The 26734-nt window shown below is 44.9% G+C and overlaps 1 protein-coding gene across 3 annotated transcripts in view; it reads right to left on the reverse strand.

Annotated features, from left to right (window-relative positions):
* ARFGEF2 (ADP ribosylation factor guanine nucleotide exchange factor 2) overlaps positions 1 to 6438 on the reverse strand; it is an 84190-nt gene extending 77752 nt beyond the window's left edge. The window contains exon 1 of one of the 3 annotated variants that reach the window (XM_010978636.3): positions 6219 to 6437. In XM_010978636.3, coding sequence (XP_010976938.3) covers positions 6219 to 6339 — 121 coding nt within the window. In that variant the 5' untranslated portion in view covers positions 6340 to 6437. Of the gene's footprint in view, positions 1 to 6218 lie in introns of all 3 variants that reach the window. The other 2 variants (XM_031433649.2, XM_064497010.1) reach the window with 2 other exon arrangements.
* Positions 6439 to 26734: the final 20296 nt, after the last annotated feature.

Here is a 26734-nt window from a genome sequence, read left to right on the forward strand (position 1 = left end):
CTGCCACAGGGCCTTTGTATATGCTTGCCATGTCCCCATGCTGCCAAAATGCCTCTCACCCTAACCGACTTAATCTTATTTATCACTCTGCTCTCAAGACTTCCTCAGGGAAGCTTTTCCTCATCTTTTTGTTCACTCCCCTTCTGAGACCACGTTTCTCTCCTTCACAGAACCTGTCAGGTTGGTAGTAGGTCTCAGAGGACATGATCATTTGAACAGTGCCCTTCTTCCCCATTAACTGCAAACTCCACAAGAACAGGATCTTTGTTTTATTTCCCTTGTATCATGACACCAGGTATGCCACCCAAATAAGTATCTTTTGAATACATGTCAGCCTGGTTTAGTCAACAGACAAAAAGACTATATAGAGAACAAGTATGCACTGACTACTCCTTAGGACTGAGGGAAAATTTAAGAATTTTATGTCCTAGCACAAGAAGGCCATTCTCCCCACAAAGCTATAAAACCTAATGAAATACCTAATTTAAAAAAGGCTAAAAGACTCATTTACAACCAAGACAGTATACCCAAAGAAGCTTCTTACAGGAAGACTCCAGGAATGAATTAGCAAACATTTAAGTATTTTCTAAGATAAGCTTGCTGGAAAGAAAGTCAAGTATTTTCCTGGCAGGCCCCCGAAGCCTGGTGAAAATGGTAAGAACTAAACACAGTCCTGAGCTATTTACACAGGAGCCACCATGTACTTGCTCATTAAGCACACGTTCTCACAAGTTCGCTCTTTTCCATAAAGAATGGTCTTACTGTTTTCCCCAGCACTGCTTACAGGGTCTCCCCTGAGGTTTACAAGTGCCGGACTGAGCTCTAAATTCTTCCAACCACTTGCCTCGCCAGTGTCAAAATGTCAGAGACCAGCAAAAACGTCCATAAACCAACCCACGAGGGAGGCAGAGAAGAACAAGCATTCAGTTCCTTCTCCTTTCAATACGGGAAAACCAATGCCTCTGAATTTCAGTCGGTCACTTGTCAGGTGCCAGGTACTGCGTCAATCCCTTTCCTGCATTAGTTCACCTAACCCTCATAATAATCCTGTGACACAGGCCTTACTACCTTTCTCATCCCAGGAAACCAAGGCTCCAAGAAGCTATTAGTCCAGGGTCACAAGACTAATCAATAAGCTCCCAATGGATTTTTCTGCCAATCCAATAAATAAATGTTTTTCGATAACCACATGCAATTTTTAGTGCTGCTTCTAGACAGATGACCTTCTCCTGAGGAATCACTCTAAAGCTTTTCAACAAAAAGTAATGTCAGGGTCCCGAGTACTAGTATTTCTCAACACTTTCATAATCTACAGCACTCACAAACAGAATCTGTCATGAAAATGACAGAATTTGCTAACATTAAAGGTTTTGTTCTGTATTTCAACTGAAAGCCTTACTTTATGACAATTTAGGGATATCTTTGATATTTTTCAAAAGTTGCACTTTAGGTTCTTCCTAATGGTGAGAATAGTTATTTTCAACACATCAAAGTTAGAAGAACAACATTATACTGAGGAAATAAACAATTTACCATATATTATACAGACATGTGTATGTTTTCTGTAAGTTAATATATAACTAAACTTATGAATGTACTCCCTCAATGGGCTTCTTCCCAATGACATTTAAACAAGTTCAAGGCTTCTCCACATTTAAAGAAAGAAAAAGAAGAAAACCAAAAAGTTCCCATGATCCACATCTCCCTCCGCCTCTTCACAGCACAGCCAAACTTTGGGAAGGAGGTGTGTGCTCACTGTCTGCTCGCCTCTCACTCATGCCTCAAGCCACTCCACCTTCTGGTTTCCACCTCCATTGTGCCACCAATCAGCTCAAGCTAAGATCACTCACGTGTCTCTAAATCCCATATACGAACCAGTCAGAGTAGCAAATCTCAAAGTGGATTTTATGATTTATACAGCAACTACATGTTACAGCTGTCTCCCACCTGGTTGTGCAGCTGTGGGCAAGCTGCTCTGAGTCTTGGTTTCCCTCTGCCTGCTGTACTCAAGGACGGACATCAGTTACATGTCACAACTCCAGAATGAGTAAGAGGGAGTTACTGCTGATGAAGAGGGAGGTCATAAATCAGAAAGACTTAACTCAAATGAAATTTATAGGAAATCAGCTCTTTATCCTCATTTCTTTCTTACTGTTAGTCCCTACGTTAAGCCAAAGACATATGCAGTAAAAAGCTGCAGAAAAAAAAAGCTGTAATCTTTTTAATTAAAGGCTGTCAAATACTACATCTCAAAATTCAACTACAAAAAATATGGTCTCTTCACTTACTGAATGCTTCACTTACTGAAACTTCACCAAAACTTCACTGCATAGAAACTGCCCTGCGGTATAATGACCGTTTATGACTTCTCTGAGTATTTTATATACAATGCAAAAACTTTCATATGGAGAAGCAACACAGCATGACAGTCATGGTTAAGATCTTGGGCTCTGGAGTCAGACTGTCCGCGTTCACACCCCAGCTCCGTTGCTTATTGGCTGAGTTATGTCAGCCAACTTCTCTAAGGCCTCAATGAGGATAATAATAGTAAGAACTAAACCACGTGTAAAGCAAACGGCACTGCGCCTGGAACACAGAAATACTTAGTACATGGTAGATACCATACAGTTATTATATAATATGTGATTTTAAAAAGTCACTCATGGGTGATAATGACGCACCAACGTTAGGTTCGTCATTATAACAAACATACCCCTCTGGTGAGGGATGCTGATAACGGAGAGGCCACAGATGTGTGGGGGCAGAGGTATATAGGAATTCTCTGCACCTCCCGTGCAATTTTGCTGTGAACCTAAAACTGCTCTAAGAAATAAGTGACTTTTTAAAGCCACTCAATTTCGTATGAAAAACATAGGTATGTTTAATGACAGCTAGCAATTACAGGGCACTCAGCCCTTACTTAGCATTTTGTGGGTATTAAATTATTAAATAAGATGTTGCGTATCTTATCATATATGAGAAGTACTGTTAGAACAATTTAGTTAAAGTTTTCCAGACCTCCAAATTTTTCCATACCCAATTTAAAAACACTCAGATTATTCTTGTCAAGCCTCCAAATTTCATACAGTTTAAGACCAGAAATGTAACTTAAATGAAATCATGGGAGAAAATGGCTCTTAAATAAGATGGTTATGAAAGTGAGGTTTAAAAATGTAATTATGTGCCCCAACTGGAGAGCTGAAAGGTTCAAGATTATTACTCCAAATCTATTCCAGCCTAATCATCACTGCTTTTACAAGGTACAACCCTTGTCTTCATTGAGCTTAGCAAGTTAATACTCCAATAAACAAAGCCTTTTAGTCATGTAATTACATCCTTATTTATTGTATCTACAAACCAAATACAGCAGTTAAGTCATCCCTATACGAGGAACCAACGTCGGTTAAGAATGTCAAGCCAGAGCACTTACAGTGTCTATGGTTTGTCCCAGCTTAAAGTAATAAAAATAAGTAACAGCAGCAAGCCTTCACAGAGCACCTACTTTATACATGCCAAGTTTATTGCACGTTAACTTCAATTAACTTCAGCTGTATAACCACCCTATGAGGAAGGCATAAGAGTTGTCCAAGATCACAGACAGCAAGTGGAAGGCAAGGAATTTGAACCCAGGCAGTCTTGAGTCCAGAGAGGACACTCCCAACTCCTACCCGGTACAGCCCAGTGCATCCCTGGTCCCCTCCCCCTAATATGCTACAACTGGTGGAATGTCACAGAAGCTATTTCCTGTAAATGCTCCTATTATTCAAGCATTACAACTCTGAGAGGCCGTTTACACTTCCTCTTATCAAAATGAGTGGTAATCTACACACGGTAAGCTCTAAAACACCAGCCATAACGTAACCCTTCTTGTACCCAGGCTCCTCTCAGCTCCTCTTACTGGACACAGAACTGGGCCTTGTGATGCAGAGCGAAACATCACCAGATACTTTGCTATATGTTTTCTTCTGTTTATAAGTAAAAACAGTCATTTTTATTTAACAGCAATGACACACAAGTACTATTTTAAAAAAATTTTTTAAAGATGCTCAGTTTAATGCAATACTTTACACAGGTTCCCTTATAATAGCTCCTATTAATCAATCTGATGATGATGAACCACAATACCAATCTGCTATTCAATTAACCTCTGGTCCAATTAGTTCCTTTACAGGCTATTCCCTTTTTTTTTTTTCAAATAACATTATATGGGATATTTTATTTAACTTGTCTGTGTTGTTTGACAAGAAAAATGTTTTTAATGGAGAATTTATATTTTCAGTGTAGGCTATTTCTTACAGTTCACTACTAAAACACTGAATATGCATTCCACAATTTGGGAAAAATCTTCTCAACAAAGATGTTGATGTATGATGCAAAATTACCTAGTAAGTTCTCAATGTTATGACCCTTTATGACTTACATGACAATTTTATAAGTAGGTTCCAACAATGTGAAATACAATTTGGTGAAAATTTGATATTAAGTTTTCTAAAGGGGGAAATGAAAACTTTTCTGCCAAATAACTATTCTGAAACTTCTGCAACAATGCTCTTAAAGTAACACTGAGAGGATAGAATCCAGGCAGATTTCAAAGTGGAGTTGTTAAGTATCAGGCTTTTGCCTAACATACTACTTTGTAGTGCTTATCCTACATTCCAGATAAAACAATATCCAACAGTTAGTCTTGGTTTTATGAATAAAAAAGCTTTACAAACCTAAATCTCAGTAAATCCCTCCACTTGATCCTGAATTCACAGGTCTAGCATGTGTTTCCGGGTTATCTAAGCAACAACCTTTGCCATCAATAGTTCTTGATCCTTGAGGGAGCCTCAGACTCTCCTGAGAATCTGATGAAAGCCAGAGGATTCCTCCCAGAAAAGTGTAAAGTTCACAAACTCATTCCTAGGCCCCAAGAGTCCCAGAGTACCTTGCACCAAATGAAGGGAGAAAGGTGATGGTAACCTCAAACTCTGTCACGGAAAACCAAACTTTCCATTTACCTGGTGACTTGTTAGGGAAAACAGGTCTATTTATGGATTTCAAACCAAAGGCACTGGGGTGCTAAAGTAACTTGAAGCCAATTCTGGTCAAATGTATTGATCCTCACCGCATAGAACTCTCTTCCCCTGGAATTCCACACGGTGGATACTTCCTGTCTTTCAGTACTTGGCTCAAATGTCACCTTCTCAGAAAAGATTACTTCTTCATAACCCTATAAAAAGTAGTCCTCAAGCCCTCTGTATCACATCTTGCTCTTTTACAAAAAGTTTTTTACAAAAGTAAATTAATTATTAAAAAGTTACTTTTACAAAAGTATTTATTAGTATTCAAAATTGTCTAATTTTTAAATTTACTTATTTTGTCTCCCTGAGTATAAACTCCCTAAGGGCAAATACCTTGTCTGTCTTGTTCCCCACTGTATCCTTGGTGCCAATCACCATTCCTGGTACGCAGCGGGCATTTGATAAATACTTGTTGAATGACTGAAACTAAAAGATTGGATGTTGATGCTGGAATCAACTGCCAAGGCTTTAAGGAGCTATGAATCAAGAGTTCTCTCCTATAGTCTGTGGGTCCATTCAGTCAGCATCTACTGTGTGCTAGGCGCTGTTGCACACGCAGAGGATCCAGCGGTGAATAAAACAGACAAGTATCTGCCCTCACAGGCCCTCTATTTCAGTGGACCGCCCGGAACGAGCAGAGCTCCTGCACACTACAATACCTGGGAGGTGCAGTCCCTCCTGGAGGGACTTACGGGAGATCCCCAAATGAAAGGAAAACATTCACTAACTGAGCACTTCCAAAGTAGGCCTCAGGTGTAGCCCTAAACCAGCTGGGCGGCTCTTCCCACTTGCTCTGCTCGCAAAGGGGAACTCCAACCAGCAGAACCCACGTAAAGAAAAAACTTAGGGCAAAAGCTGCTGCTTCTGAGGGTGGTGAGGGGAGGAACCAGGAAGCAGGACAGCAAGAAGTCGTGGCAAGAGCCCTGGGCTACGAGGCTGGACAGCCAGCCTACGCTGTCACCAACTTGCCAGGTGACCTTGGGCCAGTCCCGAGCTGCCAGGGCATCAGTTTCCCCAGAGGAGTAATGAGGAGGCCGGGAGGGTGGGATTCGGGGTGGAGGGGAAGCGGCGCTCAAGAGGCCGGCCTGAGGCCGGGTAGGGTAACGGCCGGCATGGGGAGGCCGGCGCGGGGCCGGGCCGGGGCGGCTCACCCACCGAGCGCCACCTGGCAGGCCCTGCGCAGCTGGGAGTGCTGTGGCCGCTTCACCTCCTTGTCGGCTAGGATCTTCTCCAGGGCCCGGGACACGAACATGCTCTTGGTCTGGCTCTCCTGCATGGCCCCGGCCCTGGCGGGGGCTGGCGGCCCCGCGGGCGGGCGGCGCGAGCGAACGGGCAAGCGAGGCTGCGGGCCCGGCGTCCCGGCGTCCGTCCGCGCCGCCCCGTCAGGAAGCGACGCCGCGGCCCCACGGCGCCGCCATGTTGGAGCGCGTCACGTGACCACGTGACTGGCAGGGCTGCTACGGCCGCCGCGCGTCCGTCGACCCCGTGACCCCAGGCGGGGCGGGGCCTACTGCTAGGGGCGGGGCGATGCCGGGTGGGCGAGGAAGGGGGCCTTGAGAGTGGAGGAAGGAATAGGGAAAGGTGGGGAGGTGAGTAGAGGTGGGTGGAGGTAGGAGGGGAAGTGAAGGATAGAAGAAAGGAGGTGAAAGGGAGGAGAGGTGGTGATGGGGTGAGAGGAGAGAAGGTGAGGAGAAAGAGAGGCAATGAGAGTGGAGACGACGGGTCAGAGAAGAGATGAGGAGAGGAGAGGAGATAGGAGGAGCAGAAGAATGAAGGAGAGAAAGAAGACTGGATAAAAAGAGAATGAGATGCTAAAGGGGCAAGAGGAGGTGAAGAGGAGAGAGAGGAGGTGAGGGAGAGAGAGAAGATGGGAAGAAAGGTGGCAAGTGAGTGAGAGGTGACAAGGGAGTCAGAGGAGGTGAGGAGGAAAGAGAGGAAGCTAGGGGGGTTAGAAGAGCAGGTGAGATGGTGCGGGAAGGCCGGAGGGGAGGCGGGGAGGTGAGAGAAGTGAGGGGAAAGGGAGGGGAAGATGGGGAGAGAGGAGAGAGGAGGGAGGAAGAGGAGAGGTTTGGATAAGAGCAGAAGGGAGGGGAAAAGAAGAGAGGAGGAGGCGAGGGAGAGAAAGAAAAGGAAGGGGGAGTTAGGAGGAGAGGGATGGGGAATTAAATGGAAAAAGAAATGGGAGGGAGGTGAAGGGGGAGAAGGGCACACTAGGAGAGGGAGAGAGCAGAGGAGGGAGGAGTTGGAGTGAAAGGGCAGGTGAAAGAAGGCAGAGGGAGGGCGAGAGGCAGGGAGAGGTTGAAAGGTGTATTCATGCACACGCTCCCAAAACAGGATTTTGCCAGTCCTGTTGGCAAGACACACACTTTCCACACACTTCTCCTGTTACTGGAGTAGAGTTGACTCCTGGCATCCAGGCCAGTGGACTTCTGTGTTTCTAGTGCCACATCTATGCACGGTGCTGCCAGGGAGAACCACCCTGAGTGCACCTCCCTGTGCGGTGTATCCACCTCTTTTTGTAAACCTGTAGTTCCCCCCAGTGAGTGTATGAGGCAGCAGGTATTTGGGGGCAGCTGGCAGGAGAAGCAACAGAGATGGCCAGTGTCACACAAGCCTGCCATTGAGGGCGAGAAGACAGATATTCTCCCCTCAGTGCCCCATCCTTCCCACTGCCAGCGAAATCAGAACAGCTTTGGTGATGTCCGCTGGAGCCTGGACAGCCACCGTACACTGGCCACCTCCCCCAGGGGAGCTGTGGTGCTGTTGGGCTCATGCAAAGACAGTATCTTTCTTGGAAATCTCAGAAATTTCTGACGCAGGCAGCTCGGATGCTCAGGTCTCAGCTCAGACATCTCAGGGCAGCCATCCCTGACCCCCATGTTTAAAGTAGCCCCTTTCTCCCTATAGCACTTTCTGACCTTTTTCACTTGTGGACTTGTTTATCATCTGACTAGGGTAGGGTGTAGGCCACAGAGGGACAGGGAGCATCTGGAAGAAAGAGCATAAGGACAGAGAGGCCCGTCATTCCAGGGCTCCCAGCGGAGCCCAGTTGCAGCCAATCCACTGGCTGAATTCGGCAGCGTGAGTAACCCTGAGGAGATCAGCAGAAGGACTGCCCAGCTAACCCACAGATTAGTGGAAAACAACAAATTGATATTTTAAGCCACCACATTTGGGAATAGCTTGTTACACAGGAATCCATTCATCATTGAGGCACCCCTCGATCCTCATGTGTCGAATGAATGAGTAAATGAATGTGTGAAACTCAGAAAAATGCAGTGCAGTCCACTGAGTAACATGTTCTGAGCCACCCCGTAGAATGAGATCAAGCCACGTCACTCTTCTGCTGAAGACTCTGTGGTGATTGACGCCCCAATGCCCTTGGAATTGAGTCTGAGTGTCTCACTATGGCCGATTTCCCTGCCCACATCTCTCCCCTCTTTCCTCCTTGTCAGGACTCTCTGGCCAGTCTGGATTCCTTTTTATTCCCATCAAGGGCTTGGCTTAAGCACCTCTGTGCCTCTCAATCAGTGCTTCTCCATGAGGGCAGTGCCACCCTCAGGGGCATTTTGGAAATTTTGTAGGGGGAGTATTTTTATTATCATGACTGGGGGAGCAGGAATGCTTGACGACATCTTGCAAACAGCTGGACAATCCCAGATAGCAGAGTTATACTTGTCCCGCGTGGCTGGACTGCACATTCCTGGAGGTGAAAAACCTATTGATAATGATCTGAACCTACATCTGCTTTACATATGAACACAAAGAATTTTTGGTATGGTTTTAATATATATTGAATTTTCCAGGAATGCAACTGCGATTGTAATTCAAGGGAAGACTGTATTTTGTCTGGAACTTTACCAAATGCCGTTCACCGTTTCAAAACTACATCACCACCGTTGATGCCAGCCATGGTATTTGAGTTGCCCCAATGGCACCCCTGGTCAGCCTGCATTTGTAGCTGTTGTAATTCAGGGGACTCGACTTTTAGATTCCAGCAGCTGACTGCTTTATTACATCTCTTAGTGTAATTGTGCCTGAGCACTTAAGTATTGAAATAAGATTTGCAAATTATACATTGCTTTCCTTTTGTTTCATCTTTGTCTCTTAGGTCATTATCTTTTTAAAAAAATTATGTGCGTAGGAAGATTTCATTATGAATTTCCTTCTAGAATAGTGAACGGAGGTAATGTGTGCATTCATGAAGAGGGAGACATTGTCTATCTTGTTCACAGCTCTCTGCCCAGAGCACGTAGGAGGTGCTCAATAACCACTTATAGAATGAATGAATGAATGGAGGTTGCTGGATTGGGGTCCACAGGACTTAATCATTCAATCAGCGGGTTATCTGGGAGTAACATCGGTGTTTCTATGGTAGGCATAATAATGGCCCCCAAAGATATCCACATCTTAATCCTCAGTGAGTACATTATGTTAAAAGGCCGAAGGGATGTTGCAGATGTGATTAAATTAAGGGGTTTTGTTTTAAATAGATGATTTAAAAAAAATTTATTTATTACTGTGTTATTTAATTATTTTATTTGTGGGGGAAGTAATTAGGTTTATTTATTTTTAGAGGAGGTAGTGGGGGATTGAACCCAGGACCTCATGCATGCGAAGCATGCGCTGTACCACTTGAACTATACCCTCCCCCCAAATTAAGGGTTTTGAGATAGAGAAGTTATCCTGGATTTTCTGGTTGGCTCAATATGATCACAAGAGGTTTCATAAGAGAGACACAGGTGGGTCAGAGTCAGGAGGAGACGTGATGATGGAGGCAGTTGGAGTGATTGTGGGGCCACAAGCCAAGGCACACTGCAGCCTCTAGAAGCTGGAAAAGGCAGAGAAGCAAGTGTCCTTAGTGCCTCCCCAAGGAACGCCTCCCTGCTGATCCATTTTATGCTTCTGCCTTCCAAAACTGTGAGAGAATACATCTGTGTTGCTTTAAGCCACTACCTTTGTGGTAATTTGTTACAACAGTTACACTGAAATTTCAGGTAAACATTAGAACACCTTTTTTAGTATAAGTATGTCCCATGCCATACCTGGGACATAGTTACATTTTAAAAAGTATTTGCTGTCTACCTGAAATTTAAATTTAACTAGATACATTGCATTTTACCCAGCAACCCCACTCCCAGCCTCTCTTTGTCCAGCAGCCATGTTGGACGCATGAGGCAATCTTGGGGATAGAAGTTTTTCTCAACAGAGCAACAAGAGAGAAGGCGCCTGGGTCCCTGACATTCTGGAGAGTCATGCTAATTGTGGGGGTGCTGACCCCCTGGCTTTTACATGAGGTAGAAATATGTACCTTTTATTTTCAGTTCCCTGTTTTTTGTAGCTGAACCTAGTCCTAACGGATAAAGTTGGCAACCAACAGTGTCTGCTTTGACTACTGCTTTCCTCTGAGTAATGTCTCGACTGGTAACAAGCACCCAGTCATCCAAGGCACTTGGGGCCGTGCCTGCAGCGGGCCTTTCCAGCTGCCAGTCGGTTTCTTCCCACTGTACACAGCCTCTTTATCCGCCCAGCCGTCCTGGAAGACCTGCCCTGCTCCCACAGCGCCTCTGTGTCACCGCTCCCTTGGAAACAAATTTATTTTCTCTGTTTACTTTAAGGCAAAACTCAAATGCAGCCCCCTCAATGCCTGTCAGCAGGGTGGGAGGGGGCTCGAGGCAGAAGCACCGTTTGGTTGGGGCCTCATAGTTAGGAAAAGCCTCAAATGTAGATGTTTGAGATTCTCTCCAAAGGAGGTTATGTGTACAGCAATTGTATTCTGCTTGTTTATGTCCATGTGTCCAGCTGCACTCAAAAAGTGTTAACTTGCCCAATGCAAATACTTAACACACCACGGGTGTGGGGTTTTGTTGTTTGTTTGTTTGTTTGTCCCTGGATCTTGGTTTGGGCTTCCCGAGAAGAGAACCCTGACACAGGGATTCAAGTGTGTTTGAGAGGTGATCCCGGGACACGGCAGCAGGAGGGGTGGGGACATGGCCAAGGCAGGTGTGATTATCAAGCCAGTCACCACTGAGGGCATCTGGGTCTCCATCCCACTGGAGAATTCTGGGAGCCAGTGTAGACATGCCTCAGAGTTATCCCAGCCAAGGGATGAGGGAGCCGGGTATACATTCACCTAGTTCCCACCCATCATTGCCTAAGGGCTGCTTCTGGTGGCTTCAGCTCTGACACAGTGCCCTGCACACAGGCTGGCCAAGCCCCATGCCTAATGGGGAGCAGCTTTCTGCAGCCAGGAGTGGTCAGTGCCCAGGGCAGATGGCTGGGGCACTGACAGTGTTTGCTACATGCTGTTTTGGTACTTTCTTGTTTTTAAATATGCCAGACCCTTGGCCTGAGCACTCTCCCTGGACACAGATGTGTGCTTGGCCGAGCCTGGGAAAGACCAGAGTGCCAGTGGGTTGACACCCTGGGGAGAGCCACCCAGTGATGAACAGACAGCTCTGTGGCTGCTCACCCTGTCGTGGCTTCCTTCCCTTCCCTGTCTCACTTCCCCACTCTCTGACTGGTGCTTCTCAAATAAACCATGTGCATCCAAACCCTTATCTCAGAATGAGCCTCTGGGGAACCCAACTGTGGCAGACAGACTGACAGCTCTCCAAAGATACCCACCCACGTGCTAATCTCTGGAATCTCTGTGAATATGTTACCTTACATGGCAAAAGGGACTTTGCAGATGGGATTAAATTAAGGATCATGAGATGGGAAGACTATTCTGGATTATCTTTGTGGGCTGAATATAATGACAAGAGTCCTTATAGGGACCCTTCTAAAGACCCTTATAAATGAAAGAGGGAGGCAGAAGAATTAGAGCCAGAGGAGGGAGATGTGATGACAGACGCAGAGGTCAGAGTGATGCCCTTATTGTCTTTGAAGATGGAAGAGGACCACAAGCCAAGGGGTGTGGGCTGCCTGTCGAATTTGGAATAGGCAAGAAAACAGATTTTCCCTCAGATTTTCCAGAAAGGAGCTCAGCCCTGCTGATACCTTGACTTTGGCCCAGTTGAGACCCATTTCAGATTTCTGAACCCCAGAACTGTAAGGTAATCAAGTTGTGGTATTTTAAGCCACTAGTTTGTGGCCACTTGTTACAGCAGCTGGAAGGAACTAATATCCAGACTGTGAGTGTATCAGACAAGGTGCTGAATTGTGAACGATAGAATTTAGATAATTTAAGCAGAAAAGAGTTTTATTAAAATATCCTAAGACACTGATAGAAACTCTGGGAGGGCCAGAGAATCAGGTTTGGAGGCTCTGCAGCTGGATGCAATGTCCACATTTCACTGCTGGGCTACCTTAGAAAGAGCCACTGCCACCACCCTGGGGTACAGGCCACATGGCCAACGCTGAGGATTTCCAGGACTCCCACTTCTGCAAACTGCAGGCCTGTCTGCTACTCTCACCAGAGGAATTTCAGGTGGGCCTTCTTCATGTCACTCATCTCTGAATTGAAGGTTGATCTGGGAGGGGCTGATCAGCAAAGCCAAGGCCACACGCCAGCCCCTTGTCACAAGGGAGGCTGGAGGTCAGGTCTGGCCCTGCCCTCCACACTTGAGGTGGGAAATCTCCCAAACACAGAGTGGCCAAAGGCATGACACACGTTCCCACAGATAACTTTAGATGAGCCAGAGGGACAAGGAGGGCCCTTCCAGGTGAAAAGAATGGTGCACAGAATGGCGTGGAGGCTAGACTGGGGTGGAACCATAGGCTAGAAAATAGAGCAGAAAGCTGAGGGACTCAGGGGCCAGGGAGAGCCAGTGGGGATTCAAGACAAACAGGGAGGAGAAAAAGAATTTGGAAAAGGAAATTAGAGAAAATTAGGCTGGGAACCAGCTGGGTCAACACGACAGCTGTTGTCAAGGTCCTTTGCTCTCCTGTGGCCACTGACTGGTCTGGCTCTTCCATGCAAGCTTCGTGGTTGAACACAGCAGAGACAGACCAAGGCAGAGATTTCTAGTAGCCTACCACAATGGTCATTCTTTCCTTCCTCTTTAGGAACATAACCCTCGTTTTTAGCTGGGTACCTCACTGCTCAGCTAAAGACCATCCATCCCCGCCTTTCTCATACCTAACAGTGGTCTTGCGATTAAGTTCTAGCCATGAAAGATAAGCAAAGGTGTTAAATGAGACTTCTAGGAGGTCTCCTTAAAAGAGTGGGGAATGTCCTTCTTCGTCCTCTCTTCTTCCCTCTTGCCAGAATGTGGATGCAGTGGCTGGAGCTTTAGCAGCTATTTCAGACCATGAAGCAAATGTGCTAAAATGGAGGCCAGAACACCAAGACACAAGGATGCTGGATCTCTGAAGACCATGGATTGCTGACCTCTGTAGTTCCTTCCGAAAGAGAAAATTGTCTGTCTTGTTTAAGTCACAGTTGCTTTGGATTTTTCTTATGTGTGCAACCGAACCTAATCAATATACTAATTTGCTAACTTAGTTAGAAAAAGAGCTTTATCAGAATGATGACAGGTCTTTTATGAAACTAATCAGAAGAGTAGAGATCCAGGTTCAGAAAATAAATGGGAGGTGAGGGATGTTAGGGGATCAGAAATTACACCAGAAGAAGATTCTGGAAAGGATGCCATTGTTGTCCGAACTGGATATGGGTCTCCATTCTTGCCTTATCTTATTGGCTGTCACTGGAAACAAGATGCTGGTGTAGTACCATCATCACCCCCTTGCAGAACAAGTCAAAACCTCCTGCCCTTCTGCATTGCTAACTCCTGATTCAATGTCCTGAGCTGACACCTCTGCTGGGCTGAGCGGAGGTCGTGAGCCTGCACCCTGACTACCAGCGGGGACAGGATCTCAAGACTTCTGCCCTGTGCTCTGCCCTCATCACCATGTGGGCAGCTGGCTGTGGAATCCTGAGATCAGACCCTCTCTGGACCTTTTACCCAGGGAAGTGGCCTTACATCACAATCTACTGATGCCCAACCATCTACCCTCAAGCCTAGCCTTTTACAGGAACAATGTATAACTTCTCACAGTTCTGCCGTTGACTGGAATCAGCTGGGTAGTTCTGGGCTGCATAAGGGGGCCTTGCTGTGCCAGGATGTCCAAAATTTTCACTGACACATCTGGTACCATGGAGAGGATGGCTGAGACGCCAGGACAGGGCTGTCCACGTGGACTCAGGGCCTCTCCCTGTGTGACCTCACTGCACAGTCTCTGCCAGCAGAGTGGCCAGACCTCTTATGGAGGTGCTCAGGGCTCCCCAAAGTACAAAGCTGAAGCTGCTTAATCTTGGAATGGCATAGCATCCCTTCCACTGACTTCTAGTGGTTAAATTGAGTCGTGAGGGCAGGCCAGAATAAATGTTTGAGGAGACACATGCAGGCGGCAATACTAAGAGGTTGGCTGGTGGGGACCATCTCTGAGAACAGCTACCAGTTTCTCCCAAACACCTGCAAGGTCTCCTGGGACTGATCATAAGTGAAGAAATCCCATGCATTTGGCCTCAAAAGAAGTATGGTGCAGTGGTAAAGAGTGTAGACTCCAGGTGCAAATGGTCTGGGTTCGAATTCTGGCTTTGCCTACTTGGGGGCTGTGTTGCCCTGGGCAAGTTACTCACCCTCTCATGTCTCTGTTTCTTCATCAGTAAAATGGGGATCATAGCAATGTGTGTGTGTGTGTAATATGAATTAATGTATATAAAGCACCTAGCACATTACCTGGCACATAGTAGGTCCTCCGTATGTGTTCTCACGCAAAGGGCCAGTTTATTACTTTATCAGTAGATACCCACTGGGCGAAGAGCTATTTGAAGTTCAGGACAGGACACAAAAGAGGAGAAGGCAGGGTTTCCTGGATCTTATGCTTCATTATGATTGAGGGTGGGAAATGAGACACTGTCAAGGTGAAACAAAACAAGAAATAAAATGTCATGGATGTAGGCAGACCCACAGATGCAGAGTGTGGATTAGGGGCTTTTAGGCACTAGGGAGGGAGGGGAAGAATAAATGACTGCTAATGCGTACAGTTTCTTTGGAGGATGATGAAAATGTTCTAAAATTAGATCGTGGTTAATGGTGGCATGAGTCTGTGACTATGCTAAAACCCATTGAATTGTACACCTTAAATGGATAAATTGTGTGATACGTGAATTAAAGCTCAACAAAGCTGTTTTAAAAATAAAGAAAATACACTGGAAAAATAACTCTCATGATGCAGAAACGTGAGAGCTAATTGTGGCTGACACACATGGTGCGCCTCACAGGCCACGGGCTGTTCTAAGAGCTTGGCTTAAACTGACACAAAACCACCCCCAGGAGATTCTTAGTAATAGTACTTCCTTTTTATGGGAGAGAAAACTACGGCTTTATGAGGTTTCTTGTCCAAGGTCACACACATGAGCGCTGGGATTTGAATCCAGGCTGCCAGGCTCCCACAGCTGAGCTCATCAACTCTACAAGGCACTTGGGTTTTAAAATTTGGCAACTTAGTATATGACTAAGTGACTCCAAGTGAATAGGCAAATCACAACGGCAGGAGTTTAAGAGAGCCACAGAGGAGGGAGTGAGCTGGGTGGTGACGGATGCTTTGGCCTCATTTAGGCAGAGAGGAGAGTGACATTTCCTTCTGTTCCATCACCATGTGGTTCTCGCCCCCTGTTCTAGGCACTGGGGACACTGCAGTGAGAAAAACGCCTGCGTCCTTACTCTCATCAAGCTTAGTTTCTAATGTGGAGAAACAGACAATAAACACGTAAACTAATGTGAGACCGGGGGTGGCTGAAGACCTATTTGTATCATATTTTAAATTTTTACCAAGAATTAGTTATTGCAGCATGTTGAAAATACGGCCACAAACTCTCGGACATTCCTCCCATTGAGAGATGAGGTCTGTGTCCTCAACCCTTGAAACTGGCTGGGCTTTTGAGGCTGTATCCACTCACACAGTAGGGCAGAAATGATGCTATGTATTTTTGAGGCTAGATCATAAATGGAGGTTCAGTTTCCACTTTGCTCACGGGAACACTTGTACCTGAGCCCTGAGCTGCCGTGTGACGGGCACCCTGCCCTGCGTCTGCCATGCTGTGAGTTAGCCCATCAGCCCACGTGGAGAGCCCGGGTGGAGAGAGAGAGAGATGGGGGGCCACCTGCTCCCCCCACCCCCAGCTGCTCCGGCTCCCATGGTCCCAGCTCCAGTCATTGTCACACTGCTGTCACAGAAGAAATTTCCAGCCAGAACTGCCAACCCCCACCCTTACCGAATGCCTGACCCACAGAAACAGTAAGAGGTACTGATTGTTGTTGTTTTAAGCTGCCAAGTTTTGAGGTTGTATGTTCTGCAGTAACCAGAACAGTTATTTAATCAAAAATAATTTGACAACAAAGGGTACGATCACCCTGCTAGAATGGGTCTCAGAGAGAATACTCGAAACAGGAACACTTCTGCTGTTTCCCAGCTGGCAGGTGACGGCGGTGGCCTGGACCAGAGCGGCAGCAGCAGTAGCAGTAGAGGTGGTGGAAAGCAGGCGGATTCAAGACAAATTTAGAAGGTTAAATGATCAGGTCTCAGGAACTACCTGAATGTGAGGTGAGGGAGAGCAGGGTGTCTAGGATGACCCCCGAGTTTCTTATTTGGGGAACGAGAGATGGTGAGGCCATTTATCAAGCCAAGGAGCATAGGAAAATGTGATTTCAGGAGAAGGATGTTATAGACTCCAACTCCAAGACTACACCTTTGAATGGACAGTCCTCTTAAGCAATGTGAGCATCTCCAAAACGTCTTAGTGTATCCAATCTGTCTCTTTTCCTAAAAGGGGAAGACCCTCACCCTACCTCCGTCCTCAACCTTAATGCAACTTACATATTGGCCATCAGAGGGCGCCAATGTTCAGGCAGTTCAGATAGACTCGCCTCCTGGTCCTGTTTGACTCCCTCTGAAAAAAAGGAGGGAAAAATGTTTTGACTTCCTCATCTTGCCTTAAAATTTCACTCTCATGAGCTACCTTGGCACCAGAAGAACATATGATAGCTATGTTGTGCATGAATTTGGCACTGGCTTATTTTATTCCCCAGAGCTAATCAGAAAAAAATCTCCCTCGCCACAATTTTCCATGAGCCCATTTTACAAAAGTCTGGAGACATCTTCTTATTTATTTTCATTGCCAGTCTCGCATGAAAATCAGCCCAGTTTGATTCTGATGCACTGGCCCTATCCTCCCTATGACCTCTGTCATCCATTACCTTCTCTGTTATGGCCTTTCCTCATTTCTGTGCTTTCAGCGGTGAGTTGGGGGACAGGAAAGCTAAGAGGGTAATTCCTTCCCGAAATGAGTTCAGCTACAACTGCCCTGTACGCCCCATCCCCCCAGTTTAAGGGGATTTAGGAGCTTGGGGTTGGGGGCGGTGGGGTCTCAGAGTCTCAACGGAGCCCAGCCCTCTGAGGTCTGCTGGCCCAGGTACCTTTTGTTCATTCACGATGGTGCTAGGACCCCATATGTCTCCTGACCCTCCTGGGGGCTGCTGCTTCCCTCTCAAACCTGCCCCCGGGGGGGCAGGCACTTTAAGGCTAACTTCCATGCTGGATCCTACCAGAGGTGATGTTTCTCAGAGCCTCTGCGGCCCAGGAGGAGAGGGAACCAAGTCTTTCCACTGTTTTATTAATGCCCCAACTGGAAGAGATTATTTGGCAATAGAATCTCTCAACTCCTAAGAGCACCAAGACTCTAGGAATTGCAGATTCTCTCTGGCCTGGTAAAAATTATCTCCCAGGCATACGGGCACATGGACTTCATCTCAGCCTGTTCACATCTCTGCTCCCCACCTGGTTTTCCCACAGTCAAAACTAATTTCTCTCGCTGGGTTCTCTTGTTGCTTGTGCCTCGATTAAAGCAATTATCTTGTTTTTTTTCTTCTTCTTGGAGCCTGAAGCTTCTTTGGGCAAGAACCACTTTTTACACATCTCAGAATTTTCTAGAACTGGGCTACCCAACATCCCCCTACTATACATATACACATGCATGGCCTAACTAGACAATGAGAAGGTTTTTTTTAACCAGTTCATGGTACTTTGGGGAAAACAACAATGTAGTAAAATTTTTACAGACTTAAACGATTGTTGTTTATTCTAATGTTGTAATATCTTTCTCTGTTTTTAGTGGCGGTTAAAATGTTCTTTCTTTGTGAAGTAATGATGAAAATATTTCTTTAATTTTCTTTTATCTTAAAGTCTTTACTTGGCAATATAAAAAGTAGATCGTCTTAGGTAGATCGCCAAATCACTTGTTTTGTATTTTTACTGACTTTGAGAAGTTCAAAAGGCTGAAAACCATTGTCCCGCCACACCCAGCACAGACCCCAAAGCTGTGAAACTATGCAATTGCCATATGACGCAGCCAGTTCCACTCCAAGGCGTGTACTCAAGAGAACTGAAAACAAGGTGCACAAGATCATGTACAGGATTGTTCACAGCAGCACTAGTCACAATAGCTCAACGGTGGAAACAACCTAAATGTCCATCAGCTGATGGATGAATAAACAAAATGTGGTCTAGTCACACAGTGGAATATTATCTGGCCCTAAAAAGGATGAAATACTAATACATGCTACGAGGTAAATGAACCTTCAAAACATGCTAAATGAAATAATCTGGATGCAAAAGGACAAATATTTTATGATTCCACTTACTTGATATACCTAGAATATGTAAATTTATAGAGACAGGAAAAAGAGGTTACTAGGAACTCAGAGGGGAGAGGGTAATGGGGAATTATTGTTTAAAAACAGTAACAGAGTTCCTGTTTTGATTGGTGAAAAATTTGGAAATAGATGGTGATGATGGTTGTACAACATTATGATGCCACTGAATTGTATGCTTAAAAATGACAAATTTTATGTTACATATATTTTACTACAATAAAAAAGTGAAAAAATGCAGAAGCACCCTAGTCCTTCAGCTAGTGAATGGATAAAAACAAACAAACAGTGCAATAGAATAGTGTTAGCAACTGGAAGGAACAAAGTACTGATACGTTTACAACGTGAGGACCACAATGCATCCATGTGAATGTCCAGAAAAGGCAAACGTGTACACACAGTAAGTAGACTAGCATTGCCTGGGGCTGGCTTGGCAGGAATGGGGAGTGACTGCAAATGGGTTTGAAGGAACTTTTTAGTGTGATGGAAATACTCTGAAATTGAATGGTGGTGATGGCTGCACAACTCTGTAAATTTCACAAAAATTGTTGAATTGTAAAATGAGTGAAATTTTGAAATTGAATTGTTAAGAGTGATTCCATGGTATATAAGTTACACCTCTATGAAGCTGTTTTTTTTTTTTATTAAAGGAGGAAATAACAAGCATTGATAAGGATGTGGAGAAATTGGAACCCTTGAGTATTGCTGGTAGGAATGTAAAATGATGCAGCCACTAGAAAACAGTATGACATTTCCTCAAAAAATTAAACGTAGAATTACCATATGATTCAGCAGTTCCACTTCTAGATATATACCCAAAAGAACTGAGAACAGGGAACTCAAATGGGTGTTTATACACCCATGTTTATAGCAGCATTATTCACGATGGCCATAAGGTGGAAGCAACCCAAATGACCATTCACAGATGAATGGATAAACAAAAAGTGATACATACATACAATGGCATATTATTCAGCCTTAGAAAGGAATGAAGTTTTGACACAGACTGCAACATGAGTGAAATTTCAAGACATTATACTAAGTGAAATAAATTGGACACAAAAGGATGCATACTGTATGATTCCACTTCTCTGAGGCACCTAGAACTGTTAAACTCAGACAGACAGGAAGTAGAATGCTGGTTGCCAGGCGCTCAGGGAGGGAGGAATGGGGAGTTAGAATTTAATGGGTATAGAGTTTTCTGGGAAGATGAAAAGTTCTGCAGCTGGATGGTAGTGATGGTTGGACAACAATATGAATGTATGTAACGTCACCGAACTGTCCCCTTAAACATGGCTAAAATAGCAAATTTTATGTTATGTATATTTTACCACAATTAAAAATTAAAAAGGAGGGAGTGAGCAACTTTGTCAAATGCTGCTGAGTGGTCCAAATTGGATGAGGACTTTGCATTGACCATGGGACTGAGCTGCATCCCATTGGCTACAAGTTATTCACGTGGCCACACCTAGTGACAAGGGAGCCTGGGAAATGTAGTCTGATTCCAGACAGTCGTGTGTCTAACTCAGGAAGAAGGGTGTGTAGCAGAGTCCAATCAGAGAAGCAGAAACACCTCCAGGTATTCAACCTGAGGGACTACAATATAGGAATTGGTTATGTGGGAAATGGAAGAGCTGAGAAACCAAAAAGGCCATGTTAGGCAGCTTGGTGATTAACTGTAGCAGAAAGAGGCTGCCACCCTTGCAGAAGGAGGAGTAAAAACAGGAGTTGGTGTTGCTGGCTTGGAGACTTGGCGCCCTGGTGGAAGCTTTGACAGGCAGCTGGAGCCAGGACCCCTGAGGGAGGGGCTGTATTACAGGAGCTGGAGCTGCAGAGGAGACACAGAAGCTGCTGAAGTTGCTGTCGGAGGCAGAGAGAGGAGGAAAAACGCCCTGAATCCCCCCTTCCTTTCACCCTCCGATCTCCAGCAAGTGTGTCTCATTCGGCCAAATCCACCCAGAAACCATTAAGATCGTATATGTACCATATCTCCCCTGGTCCTTGCCCGTAACAACCCTTTGGGAGGTGTTAGTTGGATTTGAATTTGAAGGAAAGAGAGAAGTTTGTAGGTCATCCAGACAGTGAGGGTAAGGATCGCAGTGGCAAGTAGTATGGTCTAGAGAGTTAGATGAGCTGATGAACGCCAAGCGTCAGCGCAGCCACTGACTTGTAGGAAGTGCTCAGTAAACACATCGTAAATACCAATCCGTACTGCTGCCCTACAAGGCAGATATTATCATGTCACGATCCCAGTTTTACTGGGAATCTTAATTAGTTTTAGAGCAGTGGTCCTCAGCTGGGGATGACTTTGCTCCCCCGGGGGATACTAGGTTGTCACAAAGTGGGGTGGGAGTGCTACTGACATCTAGTGGGTAGAGGCCAGGGATGTTACTAACCCCTCAGTGGGCAGGAGAATACCCACAACAGAGAAGCATCTGGAGAGAACCCCATGCACACCGCACAGCTGCAGCGGAACCCAGTGTGCGTTTCCTTTTCCCCCTCAAGTCCCTTTCATCCCCTCCCCCAATGCCTGACAGTGCTTTCAATTCCCCACTGGTTTCTGGGAAGCATCTCTTCCTATTTACAGAGTCTCAAGTTTGGAAGGGCTCACCCAACGGTGCAGTCCAGCCTCGCAGATGCTCTGTGGGGAACTTTTCAGGTGCTGTCTTGTTTAATCCTTACAACAACCCTGTGAGGCTGGTGCAGTTCCCTGCCCTTCACAGATGTGGAGACGGAGGCTCACAGAGGATGAGTAAATTTCCACAGCCACACAACTGGGAAGTGAGCTCAAATTCAGGGCTGTGTGATTCCAGAGGCTGGAGGCAACCATTATGCTGAGGACTTGCAACTCTGGAACACTTCTAGATTAGGAGATCCAACAAACAGGGCCCGCCCCTATCTCCAAGAGTCAAATTGCAGTGCAGCCCGATGTGGGGATGTACTGGGCTGCTAAGGGAGGAGGGGGACTAGACACCAAAGAGGCTGCATGATCAGTTTCACACATACCAACCAGAGTCAGAGAGGACCAATGGAGTGGGTCCAGAGGGCGCTGGGTCAAGGGGCAGGCATGTAGGGAGATAACGGGATATTGGATATGGGCGAGTTTACCCGTGGTGAGTATTTCCCTCTGATTTAACACCTTGGCATTTCCCCAGGAGATGGATGGTGCTCACATACTCCCAGGAGGATAGCTTGAAAAAAATGCGGACTCAGACCAAGTGTGATAGAAATGCCAGAACTGCCTCAGCAGACCATGAAGGAAGAGATCCAAGGCCCCTAAATGCAGATTTGTTAGAGTGGAGACACTAAAACCCTGCCCTACAAGTCTGTTCTGCAGAAGGACCCAGAGAATGCTCCACTCACCAAACCCACGGGAGAAGTGCGGGTGTGAGAACCTAGGGGCAGGGCTGGCCTCCGTAGACCAGGGCAGGTGATCAGAGCTGCTGCCATAGACCTGGGCTCCCCAGTAGGGGTGGGGTTGCTGGCCATACTACCGTGTCTTTCTCACTTTTCTTCTTGAAGGACATTTAGGGTGTTTCCAATGTATTGCCATTATGAGCAAAGTCTCAGTAAACATCCTTGTACACGTGGGCCTGTTTTTCCCTGGGGTAGACAAGAAGTAGGTTAGCTCAGCCAGAGGGTGTGTGCAATTTTAATTTATTAGATATGTCAAATTTCCATCCAAAGAGGCTGCTGTCGGTTTAAAACCCCGTGTCCCTACACCCTTGCCAATACTTGATAATAGCAGTTTCAAAATGTGTGTTTCATAACTAGTGAGATCGAAGTTGTTTCATATTTTTGTTGATCATCTGTCTTCTCTCTTTGGTGAATTGCTTGCTTCTCTTCTTTGCCTGCTGTTGCCTTTAAAAAATTAATCTGTAAGAGTTCTTTTTAAAAAAAAAGTTTATTTATTTATATTGAGGTACAGTTGATTTATAATATTATATTAGTTTCAGCTACACATAGTGACTCAATATCTATAGTTTATAATCCATTTAAAATTGTGATATCACATTTAATTGTTTTATCACATTTAAAACTGTGATAAAACATTGGTTATATTCCCCGTGCTGTACCCCACATCCCTGTGCCTTATTTATTTTATGTGTAGGAGCTTGTACCTGTTCAATCCCTTCCCTTATCTTGAATTTGTAGCAGTTTTTGACATAGTTTGGGCATTAATTCTTGGCCTGTATAAGCAACAGATATTTTCTCCCATCCCGTCCCTTGCTTTTCAACTTTGTTTCTGTTTTTCTCTCCTTGGTGTTGAGCAGATCTATGTTTATAAAACGCTTCATAACAGTTCCTGGTGCAGAGTCAGCATTCAACCAGCAGAAGCAATAACAGTGGCTCACCTGTAATGAGGGCTTCCTTTCTGCAAATCCAGGCTGGGGCTAGGTAGGCTGAAGTAAGCCAGACAAACTCCATAATTGGGAGAAATGACATTTCTAGTGCAGTATTTACAAAAATCAAGATGAATACGAAAACTCCGCAATGAACAAATTACCAACAGTTTAGGTAAGGACAGGATCAGTAACAGCGCTGTGCGGAGCCTGTGGGAGCCTGAGACGAGGCAAAGCTGCGATACAGCCCCTGTCTATTTAAAATGTTTATATTTCTATTCATTATGGATTTTTTACAGTCATTTTGATCTTTTAAAAATAGGGCATTACAAATACCATTTATCTTAATCACTGAGTTTTTTGGCTCCCCCTTAAATTTTGCACCAGAGCAAGTTGCTCACGTGCCTCACCCTAGTCCCAGCCCAGTTTCCAAGCCCCTTCCTAAGTGCTTTCCATGTATGAATTCACTAAATCCTCGTAAGAACTCTAAGAAAGATGAGGAAACTGAGGCACAGAGGTATGCATTGGCTTGATCAAGGTCATGTGGCCAGTCAGGAACAGGGCTGGCATTTGAACCAAGCCCATCCACCTCCAGGTTCTACTCTGTGTATTACGTGACTTTGGGCAACTCACCTGCCTTCTCTGGGTTTCAACTTTCTCACTTGCTGTCCCCTCACTGCCACACCCCATAGGGATAGGAATAGCTGTCCTACCTACCTCCAGCGGTTGTTGTGAGGCTTAAATGAGATGGTGTATGCCTGAAAGCATTTTGCAAACTGTAAAGCACTGTGAACACAGGACGCAGAACACATAGTGATCGAGAGCCTGAGCCTTGGATCCAGCCTGTTTGGGTTCACAACCTAGCTCTGATCTTTATTAGCTATTGACTTTTGGGCTACTGACTTCGCCTTTCTGTGCCTCAGTTTCCTTGTCTATAAAATGGGGGTAATAATAGTGTTTACCTCGTGGGATTGGCGTGAAAATTAAATGAGTTTATGTTTGTAAAAGCTCAGAAGTGTGCCAGGTATGTTGTTGGTGCTCTGTAAATGTTTGCTCCTATTTTTTTTATTAAGGGATAGTTGATTTATAATATTATATTACTTTCAGGTATATAACAGAGTGATTTAATATTTTTATAGATTATACTCCATTAAAGTTGTTATAAAATATGACTATATTCCCAGTGCTGCATAATACATCCTTGTACCTTATTTATTTTACGTATAGTAGTTTGTACCTCTTAATCCCTTATCCCTATCTTGCCCCCGACCCCACCCCCTTGCTGGGTAACCACTAGTTCCTTTTCTGTATCTGTGAGTCTGTTACTGTTTTATTATATTCCTTCATTTTATTTTTCAGATTCCACGTATAGGTGATAACATACACTATTTAGCTTTCTTTGTCTGACTTATTTCACTAAGCATTATACGCTCCAGGTCCACTCTGGAGGTTGCAAGTGGCAAGATTTCCTTCTTTTTTAATAACTGAGTAACATTCCAGTGTGTGTGTGTATATATGTACACACACTACATTGTCTTTATGCATTCGTCAGTTGGTGATCACTTAGGTTACCTCCATATTTTGGCAATTGTGAATAATGCTGCTGTGACCATTGGAGTGCACAGATCTTTTTGAATTTGTGTCTTGCTCTTATTTCTGTCCTTTACTTACTTGTGAGGCTGAGCTAAGCCTGGGGTAGGGCCGCTGAAACAAGTCCCAGCTCAGCTCCTGTGCCTGCCATGTAATCCTGGCCAAATTCCCTTTGTCCCTTAGCTTCCTCCCCATTCCCTGTGTCAGACACTTGGATGAGATGAGAACTGATGATTTCTGGGCATTTCCCTGGAAATGCCAGAGCAAGGCCTGGGAAGATGAGGGTGATCACACACAGAGCCCAGAGAATTTGGTAAGTGCTTGTGGGTGACCAGATCCCACTGAGCAGTGCCTGGGGATGCAGGGAGGTCCCTGCAGGGGGATGTACTGGGCTGCTGTTCTTAGTCTGGGTTCTGCAAGTGGCTACTGCCAGGCAGAAGGATCGAGAGGCCCAGGCTCTGGATGAGCATCCTCTGGGGACCTGTCAGAGCACTGCTATGCTCCTGGCCATATCATGGAGGCTTCTGGAATTTCTTCCTTTAAAAAAAGTAATACATTTTATTTTTAAGAGTAGTTTTAGGTTTATGGTAAAATTGAGGGGAAAGTACACAGCCTTCCTGACATTCCCCGACATTATCAACATTCCCCTCCAGACTGGTACATTTGTTACAATCATGAACTTAACACTGACACATCGTTACATCCAAAGTCCATAGTTTACATTAGGGTTCACTTTCGGTGTTGTACATTCTGTGGGTTTAGACAAATGTATAATGACGTGTACCCACCATTATAGTGTCATACAGAGTAGTTTCACTGCCCTAAAAATCCTCTGTGCTCTGCAGATTCATCCCTCCCTTCCTCCTAACTCCTGGCAACCACTGATCTTTTTTTTTTTTTTTTTTTTTATCATGTCCCTAGTTTTGCTTTTTCCACATGTCATATAGTTGGAATCCTGTAGTATGTAGCCTTTTCAGATTGACTTCTTTCACTTAGCAATATGCATTTATGGTTCCTCCATGTCTTTTCGTGGCTTGATAGCTCATTTCTTTATAGTGCTGAATAACATTCCATTGTCTGGATGTACCCATTCACCTACCAAAGGACATCTTGCTTGTTTCCAAAGTTTTTGGCAATTATGAATAAAGCTGCTGTAAATATCCACGTACTGATTTTCATATGGATGTAAGTTCTCACCTCATTTAGGTAAATACCAAGGAGTGTGGTTGATGGATGGTATGGCAAGAGTATGTTTAGTTTGCAAGAAACTACCAAACTGCCTTCCAAAGTGGCTGTGCCATCTTTTTAAATTTTATTTTTTTGCTGAAATGTAGTTGATAATGGCTGTACCATTTTAAATTCTCACCAGCAATTAATGAGAAGTCCTGTTGCTCCATATCCTTGCCAGTATTTGGTGTTGCCATTAGCTCTTAAACGAAAGCCCTCCTTCTCTGATGTTTTATTTATTTAGTCATTCATTCATTCACTGGCATGGATTCATTGAAGAAATTTTTATTAAGCACTAGCAATGTACCACACACACTCTGTTCCAGGTACCAGAGCTATGACAATCAAACAAGACAGTGTCCCTATCTTGGCTATATCTGTTAGATCCAAATGATGTATGGTATTGGAGATGATGATGATAGTGGCTAATTTTAGACTCCTTACTATGCTGTTTTTTATATGCATTAACTCAAAGGAAGTAATACTATAATTTCCCCCCTTTCATAGTTGAGGTAACAAAAGCAGACAGAGGTTGAGCAACTTTCCCAAGGTCACACAGTTGGATATGATGGACCTGGGAGTCCAACACAGGTGTTCTGGTTCTTTATTGTGCAGCTATTTGTCCAGGTTTAAAACCCAGGATAGTTGGGTTTTACACCTGTTGTTCCACCGTAACTATTAATAGCCACCCCCCTCAGTCTCAGAAGTGTGCTTGTTTTGATGATAAATTATATGGTCAGTCTACATCTTAGCCATATAAAGTCTTTATGCATGGTAAAACTTTGGGAAACTTTAGAGTTTCACAAAATTCCAGGATCCAAATTTGCCTTATAGAAAAATGACTTTCCTAATC

The sequence above is a fragment of the Camelus dromedarius genome, chromosome 18, assembly GCF_036321535.1.
Source record: "Camelus dromedarius isolate mCamDro1 chromosome 18, mCamDro1.pat, whole genome shotgun sequence".
Classification (NCBI taxonomy): domain Eukaryota; kingdom Metazoa; phylum Chordata; class Mammalia; order Artiodactyla; family Camelidae; genus Camelus; species Camelus dromedarius.